Source organism: Setaria viridis, chromosome 5, assembly GCF_005286985.2.
Source record: "Setaria viridis chromosome 5, Setaria_viridis_v4.0, whole genome shotgun sequence".
Lineage (NCBI taxonomy): Eukaryota > Viridiplantae > Streptophyta > Magnoliopsida > Poales > Poaceae > Setaria > Setaria viridis.
The window spans coordinates 42,818,602-42,836,216 of NC_048267.2; the positions used below are offsets into that span (position 1 = coordinate 42,818,602).

The following is a 17,615-nucleotide window of genomic DNA, read 5'->3' on the forward strand; positions in this document are numbered from 1 at the left end:
TATGGCCCTCAAGCCGCGGCATCGAGGTCTCCGCCCTCAAGGCCTCAGCTCACCACTTCACCTCCAATGTGGACGCTCGTAGTTAGGCCTGGTTTAGTTCCCAATCTAGGAGTGGCAAAATTGACATTTTGCTATAAATGCACAACTGTAGCATTTCGTTTGTATTTGTGAATTATTGTTCAAATATTAACTTATTAGGCTCAAAAGATTCGTCTCGCAAAGTACAACAAAACTGTGCAATTAATTTTTGATTTCGTCTACATTTAGTACTCCATGCATGTACCGCAAGTTTGATATGATGGGGAATCTTCTTTTTGCATAGTATCAAAGTTGGGAGTTTGGAGGTAACTAAACATGGCCTTAGGTAGACAAGTTTGGTTGTTATCACCGTCAGAAGGTATTTGTAACTCTGTACCCCGAGTTGATGAATAAAGGGTGGTGGTGTCAAAAAAAAACTCACCACTTTTCACCAGGTCGGCGAACGGAGCACCGGCAGGCTGCGCTGTGGTTGCTCGGGAAATGAAGTAGCGTCACCACTTCCCACTTTACCGGGCACCCCAGCCGCTCGGCGACCGGCGTGACAGGTGAACGGAACAGCGACTGCAGCAGGAACTCAGGGCATTTGTGTCCTGGCTCTTCCTCCTTCCTGGGGCCTGTTCGCTTCAGCTTATTCAGCCGGCTTATCAGCCACCAAACAGTATTTTCTTCTCACAACAAATCAGCCGTTTCAGCTTTTCAGCCGGCTTATAAGCTGAAGCGAACAGGCCCCTGGTCTCTGCGTTACGTCTGTCAGCGGTAATTATTGACAAGGCAGTTGCCAGTTGCCCTCTGAACTAGAAGTATCAAAAAGGTAAAATTTCGGATGTGATTGTTCCAGTTCTTGGCAGAGCAATCGTGGCTCTGAAACTTTTTAGCGTTGCGTAGCAAGAGCTCTCCGTTTGCCTCTGCACTTTCGGTCTTCTGAAACGCGACCTGCTGGCACCTACGCATCCGTCTTCTGAAAGCTTGTGTGTTTTGGCCTCCCGGCGAGCCGGCCTGGACGTGGACACCTCGCATCGTGGCAAACATCATGTCAAAAAGTGCTGCAGCGCTGTAGCAGCCCGTGTCATGGATGACACCGGCGCGGCGTGCGGCGCCAACAGCACAAGCGGAGGTCGGTACCCTCTTGCATGGAAGAAGACAAAAAGCACAGAGATCTCCAGAGCACAAAAAGGAAAGGTGAGGAATGAAAAATGAAGAACCAAAGCTCCGGTGACCAAACACTTCCGTAAGTATTCGGTATTCCGTTTAGACGTAGTGGTATTGCTCTGAAAAAACAAATATTCTCTCTTTTTTTCCCGACCACTGAAGGAGTGTAGGGTTGGGGATAATGTGAAGCACTGTTTTGACTGGCTCCTGTAGCTGCAGATCCCAGGACAGGTCAATTCATCGGTTTCTGTTCACTTCATCCGCCGCTCCGGTGATGCAGAGAGCAATCCAGGTAGACCACACACCTTTCTTGTCCTGCTGGGCCAGGCTCGCTCTCTCTCACACACACACTACAGGAGCTCGCTGGGCGCCTGGGCGGCGCCGGCACCTCGCCACGTGGCGCGCGGCTAGTGGCTGGGCGCCGCGTTCTTTCCACGTGAGGACACGAGAGTCGGCGGCAGCGTCCGGCTACTTGCCGATTCTGCTCCGGTGGCCGCCACTTCTCCGTGCCTGACTGCCTGGCTCTCGTCTCCCGGTCTCGCCCGACCTTGGGTGGGGTTGGCCGCGGTGGGCACGCACCCTCGTGTTTCTCGCCCACTGACATGTGGGGCATGCCTTTGTGGGGAACACTTGTCAGGCGCATTGGCGTCAGCGGCTGGCTTTAAAAACTTTCGAGCGCTGACGAGGACGCGATGGTGAAGCTCGTTTCCTTCTCGACCTCACTCTCTTTGCAGAGAGTCTCTGCAGTTTCCCACTCCAGAGCCCAGACTGATTTTGTTCAGGTGAGCACGCTGCTGCGATTTGTGAATACTGCTTTCTCTTTGATTCTTTCCTCTGCTTCCTCAATCGATTCTCTGATGGTGCAAACGATTGGATTTCGATTCCTCTGATTCCTTGTTTGCCGGGATTTCGGTGAAGGTTTTCTGACTGAATTTTCTTTCGTCTCAAAGTCTGCAGTGCTGGAGCGCACTAAGACGTTCTTCAGTCCTTCAGAGACTCTCACAATCACAGTTTTTCTTTTAGGCTTGGGGGAAAAAAATACATGAAGAAAAATCATATGCTCGTAGATTTTCTGCTTTAAAGAACAGCACCACAATCAGTACACAGGAATACCAAGTATTTAGTGACGAATTGATTCGCCTCTACTTTTGCTTTCTGTCGCTTGTGGCAGTTATTTATTACTACTTGTTCTCTCTGAACCTGCCTTGACCAAACAATTACTCCTATTTGCAGTACAGTTTCCGTAAGCTATGTAATACTCCGTAGTAATTTTCAGCTAACATTTTCCCCCTTCCACAGTCAAATCAGGGGGCGCATACCTGATGGAATGCCTCGAGTTGGATTCTTCTGATTTCTTCTTGGACGGCGATCCAATCGACAGCCCGTTGGAAATCCATCTTGAGTCCAATAGCTTGGCAAGCACCAAAGCTGTGCCGGATCATCGCCGGTATGCTCAGCTTCATTGCAGTAATGCCCCTGATCCACCTCCGCTACCCGGAACTTCTTATGGCGCGCGGAGAAGTTCTAGGAAGACAACGGCTTGCAGCCGTGTCCCTGGAGGGATCCTGGATTCCTGGGACAAGTTATTCTTAGAGGGATACCAGGCGGATCTCCGTGTTTCGACAGACGATGGCAGTGAAATTCTGTCACACTCTTGCGTTCTTGTGAGTACAGCTATCTGAATCTTTCATGTGATAGGGCCTCGCATCCCTGCAGGATAGCAGGCTCGCTGTTATGTAAGAGCTTCATGTTTTCCTCCTCTGCAGGGTGTCAAATCTCCTGTTCTGAGAGCTATGTTGGAAGACGCTGAGCTGACAAATGGTTTTCGGTGCATCCGAATTTCTGGCGCACCTTCTGGAGCAGTCCATGTGTTCATCAGATTTCTTTATTCTTCACGGTACGGGATCAAGTTATTCGTTTAGATAATTCACTGTACTCTGAAAATCAGCTTTTCGGGCCTTTCGGCCCAAACTGTTTTCAGCGACTGAAGCTGAAGATAGTGCAGAACTGCAGACTGTTTTCATCCTGAAGCGTGCTCCCTTTTTTCATTATGATCAGAAATTTTCAGTAAGATACAAACGTTGGGCTTATGTTGTTTGTCCGGTGAAGTTTTGAGCAGGAACAGATAAAGAAGCATGTTCTGCACTTGCTCGTACTCTCCCATGTTTTCTCGGTGCCATCTCTGAAGACGGTCTGCATCGACCAACTTGAGAGGAACTTCCTTGCTCCTGACAACGTGGTAGACATACTGCAACTTGCCGGATTGTGTGATGCACCTCGGCTCTCCCTCATCTGTACCCGTATGATCATCGGGGATTTCAAGACCATCTCTCTGACAGATGGGTGGAAAGTGATGAGACGGGTTAACCCAAACCTGGAACAGGAGCTGCTCGAGTCTCTTGTCGAAGCTGATACAGTGAGTTCTCTGCAACAATCATCACTCAGAAGCTTTAGAAAAAAAAAACCCTTAGCCATTCAGAGTTTCAATCTGTTCAGTTCAGAGTTTCAGACTGTTCATCTGCATGCAACCCTGTTTGAGTTTCCAAGGTTTTTTATGACATGTTCTCTACCCAATGGTTTAGCTGCACATCTTTGATGTTCTGTTGCGTTGCATCTACTAATTCTCATTAATTAGTTGCGCATGCCTGCTCTCGGTGTCTGAACTTGCAGAGGCACAAATAATTCAGCACTTGAACATGTTTTCAGGGTTTGAACCTTTTTTTTCCCTGATAATCTGAATTGATGCAGAAAAGGCAGGAAAGAGCTAAAAAGATGGAGGAAAAGAAGGTCTATCTGCAACTGTACGAAGCAATGGAGGCTCTAATTCACATATGCCGAGAGGGATGCAGGACGATAGGTCCCCGAGACCAAGCGCTCAAGGGCAGCCGAGCAGGTGTGTGCAAGTTCCCTGCCTGCAAGGGCATCGAGCTGCTCGTGCGCCACTTCTCAGGTTGCAGCGTTCGGGTGCCTGGCGGCTGTGCGAACTGCAAGCGCATGTGGCAGCTCCTCGAGCTGCACTCTCGCATGTGTTTCTCTCCAGACACCTGCAAGGTTCCTCTCTGCAGGTGCGCACATCCCTTTGCTGTTCTGTCGAAGAAAAAGCTGAGTAGAGAATGTCCATGTCTTTCTTTACAAAAGAAAATATTGCCTGTTGTCATTGCTATTTTTAAAATTTCCAGGCATTTCAAGGAGAAGATGCAGCATCTGGGCAGGAAGGAAGAGACCAAATGGAACCTCTTGGTGTGCAAGGTGCTGGAGAGCAGAGGAGCCATGAGTTTTATCTCTGAAAGGAGAAAGTTCTCAGCCCTAAAGACTGCTGGTGCTGGGAGTCGCCACGTGGCTCCTTGCCTTGTGGGACCTATTTGAAACGACGGCAAAGGTTTTGTGCAGAGGAGTTCAGTTTCAACAGGAACCAGACGAATGCGTTCGCTTTAGAAATTAGAATTTGAGAATGCGCATCAAAGCTGGTAATGGAACCAGACGAAATCGTCAGATCTGAAACATCGAAGTAACCCTGAAATCCTGAATGTCTAACAAGTAACAAGCAGTGTCACAACTTGATACGACATGTAAACGTGACAACCTGAAAACTAGAGAAAACAATGAAGAGAGATGAAAACTAGAGAAGAACCGGTTCGAAGCAGCCGTGCTCATCCATTACACACAACAGCCAAGCACAGACGACTATGACGGCAGGCAGAGTTAGCAGCACGGCGACGGGGCTCGGGAAATCCTGGAGGATCAGCATCAGGACGAGCTGAGAAACCAGGACGAGAACGACGGTGGTAAAGAAGACCTGCAACAACAAAGGCAGAGGTGTCATGCATGCTCACCAAAAAGCATGTCCAACAGGGGGAGCAGCAGTCGTCCCCCGGAGCCGGCGAGGAGTTGTGGACGCGACGCCGTGCCGGTGCCGGAGCCGGAGCCGGATGCGGCTCGCTGTGACGCGGATGACCGAGGGGCTCCTGCTGCCTCCCGTTGCCATCGCCGACGATGAGCGGGTAGCCCAGGGCCACCGCGTGGTCGCCTTCCTCCATGCCGCGGACCGCGGCGTCGTCCGGGGCCATATGCGCGGGGCGCGGCGGTTGCATGACGACGTACGGTGCGCGGTGGTGATGAACGCGGACGGAGCGAGCAATGTCGATCGATCTAGCATAAGGCGCTGCAGAGGAAACAGGCAGGCCACGGCGTCTGCATTATGTATTTTTTTTATTTAAAATAAATTAGTTATGAGTTTTAGATTTAACCAAAACTTTTTGAATTTTTAGAAAATGCAAAACCACCCATAGGATGGCCTTGATTTCGTAGTTGTGGGTTGAAAATTAAACTTTTACGATTTTTTTTTGTGAAAATAGGACTTTTCCCATTATTAAATATCTATAGATGCCAACTTACTAGTGACTTATTCATCATTAAAATTTTAGGTTATCTGGACATCCGAGATGTGTGTTGACCCAGATGAATAGAGAGAAGAATTAGAAATCCTATGAACTTGTCCAACATGCACTCGGAAGTGTAGAGACTGCATGTATGCATACAATTATTATTTTTCCTGTCAGTAGTTAATGGAACCTTTTGTTCTTCTAAAAAAGTTTTCACTTATTTTGAACATTATCATATGATAGAAATAACATGTATTTAGTAACAGAACATGAATATTATATGCGCTCATTTATAAAATTTCACATCCAACACAGTCATGATGTCTCATACTATCCTACATCATTTTCTTAGTTTAGCATGATCATCGTGGTGCTTCCATTAAGCTAAGTAAATTCGGTAGCCCTCCTCATCATTGGAGACATGACATCCATTGCAAATCACGGATCCTAGTTGTGAGTGTTAACCTGTTGGTGACCCCATATTGGTTGGTATGCAAAACAGGAAGTATAAAGCCAAAAATAACAAATCGTGTCTGAATTTGGAGTTAGGCTGTAAAACGGATCGATATCAAGGGATCATCCCTAAAGTTTAGAAACTGATTTATAAAGCAAATAAGGTGCCAGTAGGCTTCGTGGCTAGGCAAATTAGGCCAAGAATCCCCCAAGATCTTATACTTCGCAATGTAAAGACAGAAAAAACTGAATGTACAAACAAGAACACAACAGTTAATTGCAGAGCAGCAGAGCTCACCAGCAAATCTCCATAGCACGACTTATAAGTTACACCACTCCTTTAAGCTCTTCCTGTTCGGGGGTGGGTTGATCACAGGAAGATCCTTCCTCCTCTCGAAAAGACATTTCACGATGACTGTCAGCTTGAGCATGGAGCCGCGGCAGGCAGCATCGCTGGGTGAGCTACTGCTGTGGGCGGTGGCGGCGGAGATCCGCCATGTAGCGAACTTGCTGCTCGGAAGCGGGCCACCGCTTTCTTGCTCGGCATCTTGCGAGCTGTGGCAACGGTCCTTGTCGGCGGTGGCAGAAGCGGGCGGGGGACTCGTACCCACGAACTTGCTGCTCGGAACCGGGCCACCGCTCTCTTGCTGGGCATCTCCTTGGCAAGCTTCGGCAGACGCCTTCGTCGACGGTGGGGGTAGGAGTGGGGGTGACGGCGGGGCTTGTACGTGCAGCAGCAGGTAGGGGACTCGTACCCTCGAACTTGTTGCTTGGTCGACACCTCTTTGGCGAGCCTGGCAGTCGTCTTCGTCGACGGTGGAGGCGCGGACAGGGGCTTGTACACTGCAGCAGCGGTCGGGGGAGAAGTCGACGGCAGGGACTGGGAGGGGTCGATCCATGGTCTCCGATGGAGGAGGTCAAGAATGCAAAAGGAGCAGGTTGGCGAGAATGCAAAAAGAGTAACACTCTATGTCAGTCAACGAAATACGTTAGATGTCCAGGAAAACACAAATTCGAAGGCCGGAGGCGTAAAGCTAGGAAAACCGTTTTGCCGAGGGACAACAAAATCGTACCCCCTCCCCTTCTGCTCGACGGCTCCCGGTGTGCGCCTTCACCATGGAGACGCGCGGCAAGAGGCTCCTCCCCGTTCTCCTGGCCCTCGTCGCAGCGGCGGTCGCTCCGCCCGCGGTATCCCGTGACGGGAGGGAGGTGGTGGAGGTGTCCGGCGCGCCGGACGGGGTGGTGTGGGTGGCCCAGCTCTCGGATCTCCACTTCAGCGTGCACCACCCGGAGCGCGCCTACGACTTCCGGCGGTATGTGGGCCCGGCGCTCGCCATGGTGAACCCCGACCTCGTACTGATCACCGGGGACCTCACGGGTATGTACTAGATCCTTCTCTCCGGCCCTCGCCCCCGTCCTCGGTTTGATTCCACGCGATTTCAGGGCTGATCCAATGTGAGGTGAAATTACTCAGTTAGCGAATGAGAGGATGTTTTCAGTAGTTTTCAATTTGAGTGTAAATGAGATGTTTCAGAACATTCGTGATAAAATGCACACTTTAAGGTAGCACAATCCGTCCAGTCTGGTCTAGGGGCAAGTGGCCAGTTTTCGCCCAGTTGCCCACCAGTAACCAGGGCCACTCACTGCAGGTTTCAATTTCACCATTGCAACAAACATCCAGTAGAACAAAGTAAGACTCCTCCGGATGATATACTAGGTAGTAAGCACTGATTGCTAACAACTGCAAACGCATGCAGTTCCGTCCCTGTGATATATTTGACTTGTTACTAATATGCAGGGTGCAGTTCTTACATTTAAAATGATTTGATATGAAGTAATAACCAAAGAAATAAATTTGAAATTCAAAGATCTATTGAAATGCAAAACTGAGCTAACTGAACATACAATCTTCTATTGCATGTTTCAGCATTGGAAAATTGTAGGCACCTATAAGTCTGTAATATTGATCAGCATCACGAGAGTTGCTCCAACCAGCATAAAAGAAAGTAATTAGCACCTTCTAAGAAACGGAAAAAATTCATTCCCTGAAATGTTATTACCAAGGAGATTTATCTCAATCTTTAATTCATATCTTTTTTTTTTGTTACAGATGGGAAAAGCAAAGATCTGCTAACAATGAAGCAGAACGAGGTTGAATGGGCAGAATACGAAAGTACAATTAATGATATCATTCAAATCAGCAAGCTTCCAAGAAGAATTTTCTATGATCTGAGAGGAAATCATGATAGCTTTGGTGTACCGGCACCTGGTGACAACTATGACTTCTATCAGAAGTATAGCATCAATGCCAAGTTAAGACGGCAGGGGCGTGTCCAAAGCATTACTTTGGAGGTCAGTGGTTTATCTATGTATGATTGACACCTATCTTCTGCAGGAAGAAAGATGTGGTGCCTCTTATTTCATTGCCGCCTCATAGTTCAATTGTATTGTCATTTGGTACATATGGTTATTCTAGCAATCGCTATTCAGAATTCCCTTGACGCTGTATTTATGAATGCTCTGCAGAATAGTGGTCGGAAGCATCTATTTGTTGGCTTTGATAGCACTATGGAGGTTGGTCTTAGAGGCCCAACCAATCTATTTGGCCATCCAACTGATAAGCAGCTTATCGAATTGGATCAAGCATTGTCGCAGTGGGATACTGATTTTGACAAGGCTCCAGTGACGAAAATTGCATTCGGGCACTTCCCATTGTCTTTCTCAGCATTAACAGAGTCAGGAAAAAGTATCAAGGATGTTTTTCTAAAGCAATCATTGGCCGCATACTTGTGTGGGCATCTTCATACAAGGTTCGGGAAGAACTTGAAACGATACTACCATCGAGCAGTCCAGGAATCATCATTTTCAGAACATTATTACCAATTTAACATGCACCAAGGATATGCAATCCAGAGTAATAAGGAAAACTGTTCTGAAGAAGCAGCTCACATTGAAGAGTTCTGGGAATGGGAGATGGGAGATTGGAGAAAGAGCAGAAGTATGAGGATACTAGCAATCGATGATGGTTACGTCTCCTATACTGATATAGATTTCAGATTGGGCTCAAAGAGCATAATCATACTCCCTACCTTTCCCCTTGATTCAAGATTCATGCAGAGAGCTTCTGCTTCTCGTGATTTCAAATGCCATATCAGGGGGCCGTCTACTTTCGATACAGCGAGGGCTCTTGTATTCTCTAAACATGAGATAGTCTCTGTTTCTGTAAAGATATATGACTCAAGACCAGGAACTCTTGAAGTAGTCTTTGACTCTGAAATGAAAAGGGTGGATTCCAATGAAACTAGGGGGCATATGTATATAGTACCATGGAACTGGAGGGCATTTGAAGATCCCTCTCCCAGCCGATATTGGCTTCAAATTGAAGTGATGGATATAACAGGTGATGCAAGTTTCAGCCATTTGAGACCATTCTCTGTTAATGGCTTGACTGCAAGAGTGAACTGGACGTGGAAGGAGTTTTTTGTGATTGGTATTCAGTGGGCTTCAATATATCATCCTGCACTGTGGTGTGCTCTTTCTCTGATATTTTCCTTGCTTCTTGTACCACAAGTTTCAGCTGTGGTATTCAAAGATCAGTTCACATATAAGTCTCTATACACAAATGGTAGTCAGAGGACATTGTTAACATCTTTAGTTGGTGGTTTCATCTGGCTCTTTGTTGAACTGGCCAGGGTGATTCTTGTGTGGTTTTTGCTCTTGGTGTACACTATCTATTTAGTTTTCTTACCATGGCTATTTGGTCACCCTATTACTGAGGATGATAATCTCACATACATGACACGTAGAGGTTGGATTCTTAAAAGACCCAACAGTGGCAACGAAGTAGTACATACTGGGATTCCAGATGTCATGGTCATTGTTCTACCTCACTTTTGTTTTGTGTTATTACCCACAATTGTGATTTTAGCTGCCATGTCTGCTGAGAGAACGGCATATCGAGAGCATTATCTTTCTTGGTCAGGAAAGAAGAAAGATGATTACTACCAAAAGAGCAGGAGGCAGATAGAACATGAAAAATTTTGGAATGGTCGCTGGATTAGGAAATTTCTGTGTCTTCTTTGCCTGGTGGTTTTATGGAAACATTGGAAGGTATAAAGCAAAATTTGCAAATTTCTGTGACTGCAATTATCTCCATTTCAAACAATTCTAACCACTTCTTTATGCAGCTTTGCAGAGCTCTTGTGAAGGCTTATGCTATGAACCCTTTGCTCCACTCGCCTGTGCTCTTCTTCTTCATTCCTGCCCTCATGGGATTTGCCATCTACAAGACATCTTCCATTTAGCTGTTTGGGAGCTCGGAAGGTGTGATATACTAGATTGTCCTACAAATAGATCATCTTAAGGTGTCCCGTGTAGCCATTGCACATGGAGCTTCTTTCTGTGAAGACTGAAGTACTATAACTCACAACTGAAGGTGTGCTACCTCTATTTTTTTTCTCTCCTTCAGAGAGCAGATTGTTAGGTTCTCTAACATACATAAAGATGTTGTCAGCACTGCGTTGCATATAAATGAGAGACTACACGACGTTTCATTAGAATGAACAGTTATGAGAAAGAAATTGTACTGCTCAATATAATTTTTTTCATAGTTCTTTCGAGAATTTTTTTTCTCCATTCTTGACCTATCAGTTTTTTTCATAAAAAAAAATCCTTGTGAGACTTTGGTGATGTACACCTCAAATATTAGCATTGTCCTTCGAGGAATGGATATTAATCTACCATATGCAATCCTGTCTGCCTTTCATCCTGGAATGACAATGACTAGCTTTGTCTTGTCCTGGAGATTCAAGAGTTCTTGTCAGATTTTGAAATTAACAGATAACATTGTTCAAATTTTGAAACGAAGAGATAAGGATGTGCCGTAGCACCTAACTTTGCTCAGCATATTCGTCATGGTGTTAAACTGTAGTATTCTTCTTGAAGGAAACTGTGACCCAACTCTGCCCTCTAGCCAAATACTCAGTCACCCGAAAATATGGAGAAACAGGTGATGGCTAATCAGCGATTGCCCAAATTCATATGATAGCTTATCTGCAACGGATGATGACAGAATCTTGGGAGCTCTTCTTTCCCTTCCATTTTGCCCCTTCCATTCGCAGGTGAATGGGAGATGTCCCAATTCGGCGGACACTCCAACGCCGCCGCGCCTCAAGTCGCCGGTTCACGAACGCCGGCGATCGGTTAGTCCAACGTCTCACGGCTGGCACATCTCTGACCCCTCGGCCGTTGCGCGCCCGTTTCGACTCGAGAGGACGGGAGAGCTGGAGGAGGAGGGACGCAGCGGCGGCTCTACACGATACAGGAGGGGTGTGCGTGCGGATGCGGCCGCGGGATATCCGGCGGGGAAAGAGGGGGACGGGGCAGCGGGATGTCCAGCAGGGAAGGAGGGGGGTGGGAGCTGGAGGAGAAGTGGAAGTCAATTTACCACGACGAGGCGGCCGTCGCCGGCGACGGACGGGAAGGCGTAGCCATAGGGACAGCTAGGAGGAGGGGTCTTTACGTAAATATTTGGATCGCGATTACATAAAACCCCTTAAATTGGATCGCACTATTGATCGCGATTCAATTTAGGGGGCTTTATGTAAAATTGTGCGGGGAAATTCTGAGAAATATTGGTTCGCGATTAATCCGACCCGGTGTGGCCACGACCTGCGCGGCTGCGCACGGCCATGGCGCTTCCGTCTTTGCGGTACTTGGACTGCGGGTAGACCCATGAGTTGGCGACGAAGACGATGGTGCCGCGGCCGGGGACGTCGTCGAGGGTGATGGTCTTGAGGAAGAACTCGGAGGCGTGGTTGTTCTTTACGATGATGGCGCCCGGCACGCCCAGCTTCTCCACCTCCCACTCGAACGTCACGCCGAACTTGGACTCGCTGGACGTCAGCGACGGAAGGGACGTCAGCCACTGCTCCAGGCTCGCCTCCGCGCACACCTTGCCGCGGTTGCCGTTGTCTGCGCATTCGCCGGCCGCCAGTTCGGGTCAGCGTCACGCAACGCACGCATTCGATGCAAGCAGCTAACCCATGCGTAAAATCAAAATGAAACCAAGAGAATGCTCACTTGGGTCGACGACGGTGGAGCTGATGAGCTGGCAGGTGATGCCGCGGCCGAGGAACTCGCCGATGTTGTCGATGACGGTGGCGCCCATGCTGGTGACGTCAAAGCCGAGGACGCTCTTGCGCATGAGCACCACCGAGCCGTTGAGCCGGCCATTCTTGTTCCCGGTCAGACCCCCGATGATCCCTCCGAACATCTTCGCTTCACCTAGTGCCTAGCTGCTAGCCTGCTACTACGTTGCTTAGCACAGATTGACTCGTGGAGAGGCTTTTAGTACCGGGCAATAACACCACCTGGTACTAAATGGCACTCCACGGGGTTTATTGCTCGGTACTAAAAGATCTATGAGGAACGAAAATTTCTACCCGGTACTAATTTTGCGCGTTAATACTGGACGAAAAAGTCGTTTAGTACTAACGTCAAGGACGAATGCTCATATTTTAATCAGTAGTGTGATGGTAGCTAGCAGGTCAAAAACCTCTCTCTTATCTGCTCCTTGGATTTGCCTCTGAAGCGGACTTTCACGTACTCCTCCATCCCACGTTACTATTTCACTTTAATTTTTCTATCAAAAGTAAATTTTTCTATATACTTTTGATATGTACCTAAACATTCTATTATGTGAGTTAATAACACTGCTATCACCTAAACATTCTATCAGTTTTTGCAGCAAACATTCCACACATGCTTGCGCTACTCGCAGCACTGTTAGCCGTCCATCATCCTCATCAAGTACCGGATAGTGATTCTGATGAATGAATCCCCTCGTGATCGCTGTTGGTCTGCATTCAATCCTGACAACTATGGTTACTGCGGCCTTATTTAGTTGCCCAACTTTGGGGTGCCAAAATTACTGTAGCAACACTGTAGCGTTTCGTTTGTATTTGTGAATTATTGTCCAAATATTGACTAATTAGGCTCAAAAGATTCGTCTCGCAAAGTACAACAAAACTGTGCAATTAGTTTTTAATTTCGTCTACGTTTCAGTACTCCATGTATGTACCGCAAGTTTGATGTGATGGGAAATCTTTTTTTTGCATAATGCCAAAGTTGGGATTTTGGAGTGAACTAAACATAGCCGCAGATGAACACCAACGGGATAAGGATGAAGCGTCTGGAGGGGTACATGTGGAAGAGAACTATTGGTTCTCCTCCTATAGACAATTAATTATTGGTCGACAAGCAGAGGAGCATATGCTTGATGCTCCTCCTGTTGTTCTATAGGAGTGCTATTTTGGCATCCAAGGGAATTGACAGTTCACCCAAAAATCTCATAGGCACTCTTGAACTGGTCATGGACTCCTGGTGCGTGCTGTCAAGTATGGCATCCGGACGTCATGCTCGTGTCAGATGGCCCGTGAACTCGTCTGTGCAAGCTGTTGGTTTGGGTCAGTCTGTCCTCTTTTTATTGCGATTCGGAGCGAGTGGTGCTGAGTTTTGGTTGTTAGGTCTTTTTATTTGACCAAGTGGTCTGCGTGTTGCTCGACTTACCAGAGTAGTGGCGTCGTGTTTGCTAGTTGGATCATTCTCTGCACCGACGTTATATTATTGAGGTAGTGTGCCACACCGCGCATGTCAGGTTGTGTGGTTTTCGGATATGTTTTCACTAAAAAAAACTGGACCATCATCTCTTTTATTTCCCTCCCTCTGATATAAATTTGCAGCAAATATTTTGCTGCCCTTTAAAGAAAAAAAAAGATGGACCTCAACTCTTAAGCCTCGATGAGATTTAGTTCTTGAAGGATCCAGTGAAAAATGAAAATCCTTCTATAGATGCAAATGCTCAGTGCACGTACACAATGATAATACTCACCGTTAAGGATGCGTAAGATACTCACCCTGCCCCTATAAACCTACGAGAGGTTAGGTTAACATATCTTATGATTGATAAGGTCATTTACTTATCGTACGTCTCACTATTGATGAACATATCGTCTACCAAAGTAGCGTTGTTAATTCATGAAATAATAAATATAAAAAATGAAAGCACTCGTGCTTTGAATCTATGAATTGAACTCGGTGGACAGATTAAATCACAAGAAACCAAACAAACAAACAACCACACACAAAGTAATGGGTTTTCTTTTCTGATTGTTTGCATGCATCATTTGATGCACTACTAGTAAGGCAATTAACTAATACCGGTCGACTTATACAATGCATAGTATATAGCGAGTGAAGGTGATGTTCGGACAAGAAAACAAATACTACTATTCGCAAAAAAAAAAGAATACTACTACGAAAATAAACAGTCCCAGCTGTTCTGAACACGGAAACCTGATTACCTGAAAGCTTCTTTTTAAGAAGTGGTCTACCCTGCTTTATTCGAGATGAACAAAACACACCTGATTACATGAACGCTGATGTCACGAACACAGAAAATCGTGTGGCGATTCATTAATATTATTGTGGTCGCTGCAAGTGCAAGCGGATGAACAGAGGAAGGGTTGCTGCTTGCCCTATCAGAAAATGACCATTAGCCCCGTCCATTGAAAGTTTGAAAAGCGAGGGATTCTCGGGTTTCTTTGCTGCAACAGCGCGACGTGGGTTGCTAAACTGCTATATGCTTCTGTGAAATTCGCAGAAAGTGGTATCCCCCACATGGTGACATGGATTCGGTGCCTTGTTGCGTGGAATCAATTCGATTTGATGCCATCCTCTGATCCTCGTCTTGCTCCGGTGAGACCGTGGAAAAAAACTGCAACATAGAAATTTCATAGGCGCATGTGGTTCTATTTACACAGTTCTAACGAAAGTTACATCGAATAAATTCGGTGGACAGAGGCTAGGTGGGATATGAGCTTGTTAGTGCCACACTGCCACTGCCATAGCATGAGCGCGTACTAGTTTGGGGGGGCAAAATCGTATATGCGTTCCAAGAATAACACATTAACAATGGACCGAATTGAACAAGCTGTTAGCTAGTGACGACGACGACCCAGGTAGCTATAGCGGCGTAGAAGGCCACCGGAGGCAGCTCGTACGGAGCGTCTACTTGAGGTCCCCGTGTTGTCATCGAGCAAGAAGCCAACAAGGGTCCTTCATCAGGCGTCAGATGCCGTCACGCCACGCGGACACCCGGTGCCCCCTTGCAATCGCTGATAGCCGATGGACGTAACTACCACACATGAAACGTGTGCTTCTTTCGACGGCGCAACGGGGACAGGGTCCGCCGCCGAGTCGGCGACCGGCCGTTCCGGAGGCGATGCGTCGCGCGTAGGCCCTGGTGGCGACGGGGGCTAGTTTCTCCTCCTCCTGTTCGGCGACCGGGACGTGCTCGCGAATCACGTGCAAGAGCAGAGTAGCAGACTGGCTTGTCCGCCGCCGCTGTCAGACTGTTGCGTGTAGCCATCGTGGAACGCGCCTCGGCTTCACGAATTTGTTTTTTTCCTAATCCTGGCGTGGTTGACGAACGGCCCCGTCGAGTAATGGAAAGCTCCTTCGATGAGTCCGGCCGGTGCCACCCCCTCACGAGTTGCAGAGAGATCCATCGCTGTGCGGTGACGACGCAGCAAAGCTACAGCGCGAAATGACCGGTACGGTTTAGCGTAGGGTACGGCGTCGGCTAGTGCCTAGTGCAGTTGTGCTCAGCAGGGACGTCAGTGCTGGCGACCCATAAAGTCGATGGCGACCCATACAGTCGAAGCTTTTGACACGTAACTGATCTTCGCCGTCCCCATCTGTCTGGGGGAGGGGTTCCTCTAGCTTTGAGCCTCTAACTTTGCGTCACAAACACAGTGAATCAGTAACGTATCGGTGACTCAGAGATAGAGACCTCAAAGTTAGTTCCTCTGTCTGCACACGAACTCGACAGCGCAACATCAATGACTGGAAAATTAAGCCAGAGCTGAATCAATCGTGATTGGTGAAGCATAGCGGGCGCACGCATGACCACACCGCCTTGTGCCCCACGTAGCTGCGATCAGAGGAGGATTGGGTAGGATCGAGTTGGTGAAGAAATTGAGTCCATGCTCGATCCTCTGGGCTGTTTTGTCCTACTACTTGATAAAAATTAAATAATCTCTCCCCACTTAGAATTTTTTTTTTTAAAATTACACATTTGAATTTTTGGACCATCAAATTCAAAATCAACTACTTGGATCTAACCACTCTCCAGCCTTATTCGCTCCCTCTGTCTCTACTCTGACGCCACCTTGCCAGCATCGTCCCTAACGCCCGTGAGACCTATCTTGTTCCCTCGTCCCTTCTTTCTCCCTTCGCCATTCGCACCCACCGTCAGAGCTCACCTCCGCGTTTTCCGCTGCCATCTCGACTGCTCCCATGCTAAGTAATTATTGGAGCTCGCTCTTGCGCCCCTCCACCGCCCCGCCTTGCCGCCGCCTTCCCGTCACCACCACCCGCTACCCTACTTCCCCGAAGTTCCCTTCAGGTCATCAGGATGCAGGTAATCCCGAACCTCCAAACCTAAAAAACTCGTCGAAGGTCGCTGGAGGAAGAGCCAAAGGGGAAGATGTGGAAGAGAAAAAAAAATCAAGTGTGGGAGAGGCAATTTAATTATAATCATTGGCGTGCAGTGCAGCCATGCACTTTGGCTAGGGATCGGAAGCACTTCGTACGCTCCAACCTAGCAGTAGTACTTGTGGCACTACTAGTAGAATACAATGCAAGACATGAGTAGCTAGCTCGCCTCTACTCGTCAACTAGCTCGGGTTTGGCGACACCCAAAGTGATGGTGTGCCGGTAGACGCTCGCCCGGTCTGGGGGGCTCGCGGCTACGAGGCTGTGATGACGACGACGATGCGTGCGTACGCGCTAGGTGTCGCAGCCCGCTGCCGTCGCTATCGCGTGATCAGCGCGCCCCGGCCGGCCGGTACTGTGTGACCGGCGACAGATCTCCCGCCGCTTGCTCCACCAGCCGTCCGTCTTTGCACGAAGGACCCCGCTGGTCAATTGCGCCTCTCACCTCACTCACATCAAACTGGACACTATACACAAGGCCTTGTCGTTTATGTGCCTTCAGACGCCTCCTATTTATTGGGAGCTGTGATGAATAAAAATAACCTTTCCCTGGTCACTGATGTTGGCCCTGCCTTTTGCTTCGCGCAGAATAAGACCTTTACCTGCCTTTTGACCAGCAAGGATTATAAGGCAACACGTGGGACAGTGTAATACTACAGCGCAGGTCCTTTTTCCAGCTCATCAGTATAGCACGAGAGAAGAAAACTCAGGTAACCGGGTAACCGTGAAAGTGTGACGTGGACATGGGTGTGTCCAAGTCTAGCTTTATAGACGCTTTCGCCGCTCCTGCCAGGCTAGCACTGCACTAGTCCTTCGCTACTCCTCGTCTCTGTGTGAGGATAACTCCTTCCTTTTGTTGCTTGGGCCATGTTTAGTTCCTTAAAACTCCTAACTTTGACACTATGTAAAAAGAAGATTCTCCATCACATCAAACTTGCGGTACATGTATGAAGTACTAAATGTAGACAAAATCAAAAAGTAATTGCACAGTTTTGTTGTACTTTGCGAGACGAATCTTTTAAGCCTAATTAGTCA

The 17,615-nt window shown here is 47.8% G+C and overlaps 3 protein-coding genes across 5 annotated transcripts; 2 read left to right on the forward strand and 1 right to left on the reverse strand.

Annotated features, from left to right (window-relative positions):
- The first annotated feature begins 1,815 nt into the window (after nucleotides 1–1,815).
- On the forward strand, nucleotides 1,816–4,756 carry LOC117856918 (BTB/POZ and TAZ domain-containing protein 3). Of its 2 annotated transcripts, XM_034739356.2 has the most exons (7): nucleotides 1,826–1,970; nucleotides 2,139–2,304; nucleotides 2,488–2,852; nucleotides 2,955–3,085; nucleotides 3,298–3,604; nucleotides 3,937–4,253; nucleotides 4,368–4,756. In XM_034739356.2, the coding sequence occupies exons 3-7, from the start codon at nucleotides 2,511–2,513 to the stop codon at nucleotides 4,552–4,554; spliced, it is 1,284 nt and encodes a 427-aa protein (XP_034595247.1). In that variant the 5' UTR covers nucleotides 1,826–1,970; nucleotides 2,139–2,304; nucleotides 2,488–2,510; the 3' UTR covers nucleotides 4,555–4,756. The 2 variants fall into 2 exon arrangements, with proteins under 2 accessions (XP_034595246.1, XP_034595247.1); XM_034739355.2 differs by lacking the exon at nucleotides 2,139–2,304 and having other exon boundaries at nucleotides 1,816–1,970.
- Nucleotides 4,757–7,082: 2,326 nt separating this feature from the next.
- LOC117856916 (putative metallophosphoesterase At3g03305) lies at nucleotides 7,083–10,645 on the forward strand. 2 transcript variants are annotated; one of them, XM_034739352.2, is made up of 4 exons: nucleotides 7,083–7,401; nucleotides 8,134–8,375; nucleotides 8,550–10,133; nucleotides 10,219–10,645. In XM_034739352.2, the coding sequence occupies exons 1-4, from the start codon at nucleotides 7,140–7,142 to the stop codon at nucleotides 10,384–10,386; spliced, it is 2,256 nt and encodes a 751-aa protein (XP_034595243.1). In that variant the 5' UTR covers nucleotides 7,083–7,139; the 3' UTR covers nucleotides 10,387–10,645. The 2 variants fall into 2 exon arrangements, with proteins under 2 accessions (XP_034595243.1, XP_034595244.1); XM_034739353.2 differs by having other exon boundaries at nucleotides 7,087–7,401; nucleotides 10,211–10,645.
- A 999-nt stretch (nucleotides 10,646–11,644) lies between these two features.
- LOC117856919 (linoleate 9S-lipoxygenase 2) lies at nucleotides 11,645–12,577 on the reverse strand. The gene is made up of 2 exons (XM_034739358.2): nucleotides 12,105–12,577; nucleotides 11,645–11,996 (listed from the first exon to the last, which is right to left on the reverse strand). The coding sequence occupies exons 1-2, from the start codon at nucleotides 12,295–12,297 to the stop codon at nucleotides 11,668–11,670; spliced, it is 522 nt and encodes a 173-aa protein (XP_034595249.1). The 5' UTR covers nucleotides 12,298–12,577; the 3' UTR covers nucleotides 11,645–11,667.
- Nucleotides 12,578–17,615: the final 5,038 nt, after the last annotated feature.

What these genes read in the sequence shown, in the direction of transcription:
- LOC117856918 (XM_034739355.2), top strand. Translation starts at nt 2,511, where the DNA reads ATGGAATGCCTCGAGTTGGATTCTTCTGATTTCTTCTTGGACGGCGAT. An exon ending in AGATTTCTTTATTCTTCACG is followed by an intron (nt 3,086 to 3,297) that starts GTACGGGATCAA and finishes TGTCCGGTGAAG; the next exon opens with TTTTGAGCAGGAACAGATAA. An exon ending in TGCAAGGTTCCTCTCTGCAG is followed by an intron (nt 4,254 to 4,367) that starts GTGCGCACATCC and finishes TAAAATTTCCAG; the next exon opens with GCATTTCAAGGAGAAGATGC.
- LOC117856916 (XM_034739352.2), top strand. Translation starts at nt 7,140, where the DNA reads ATGGAGACGCGCGGCAAGAGGCTCCTCCCCGTTCTCCTGGCCCTCGTC. An exon ending in GATCACCGGGGACCTCACGG is followed by an intron (nt 7,402 to 8,133) that starts GTATGTACTAGA and finishes TTTTTGTTACAG; the next exon opens with ATGGGAAAAGCAAAGATCTG. An exon ending in TCCAAAGCATTACTTTGGAG is followed by an intron (nt 8,376 to 8,549) that starts GTCAGTGGTTTA and finishes AATGCTCTGCAG; the next exon opens with AATAGTGGTCGGAAGCATCT.
- LOC117856919 (XM_034739358.2), bottom strand. Translation starts at nt 12,297, where the DNA reads ATGTTCGGAGGGATCATCGGGGGTCTGACCGGGAACAAGAATGGCCGG. An exon ending in CTCCACCGTCGTCGACCCAA is followed by an intron (nt 11,997 to 12,104) that starts GTGAGCATTCTC and finishes GCGAATGCGCAG; the next exon opens with ACAACGGCAACCGCGGCAAG.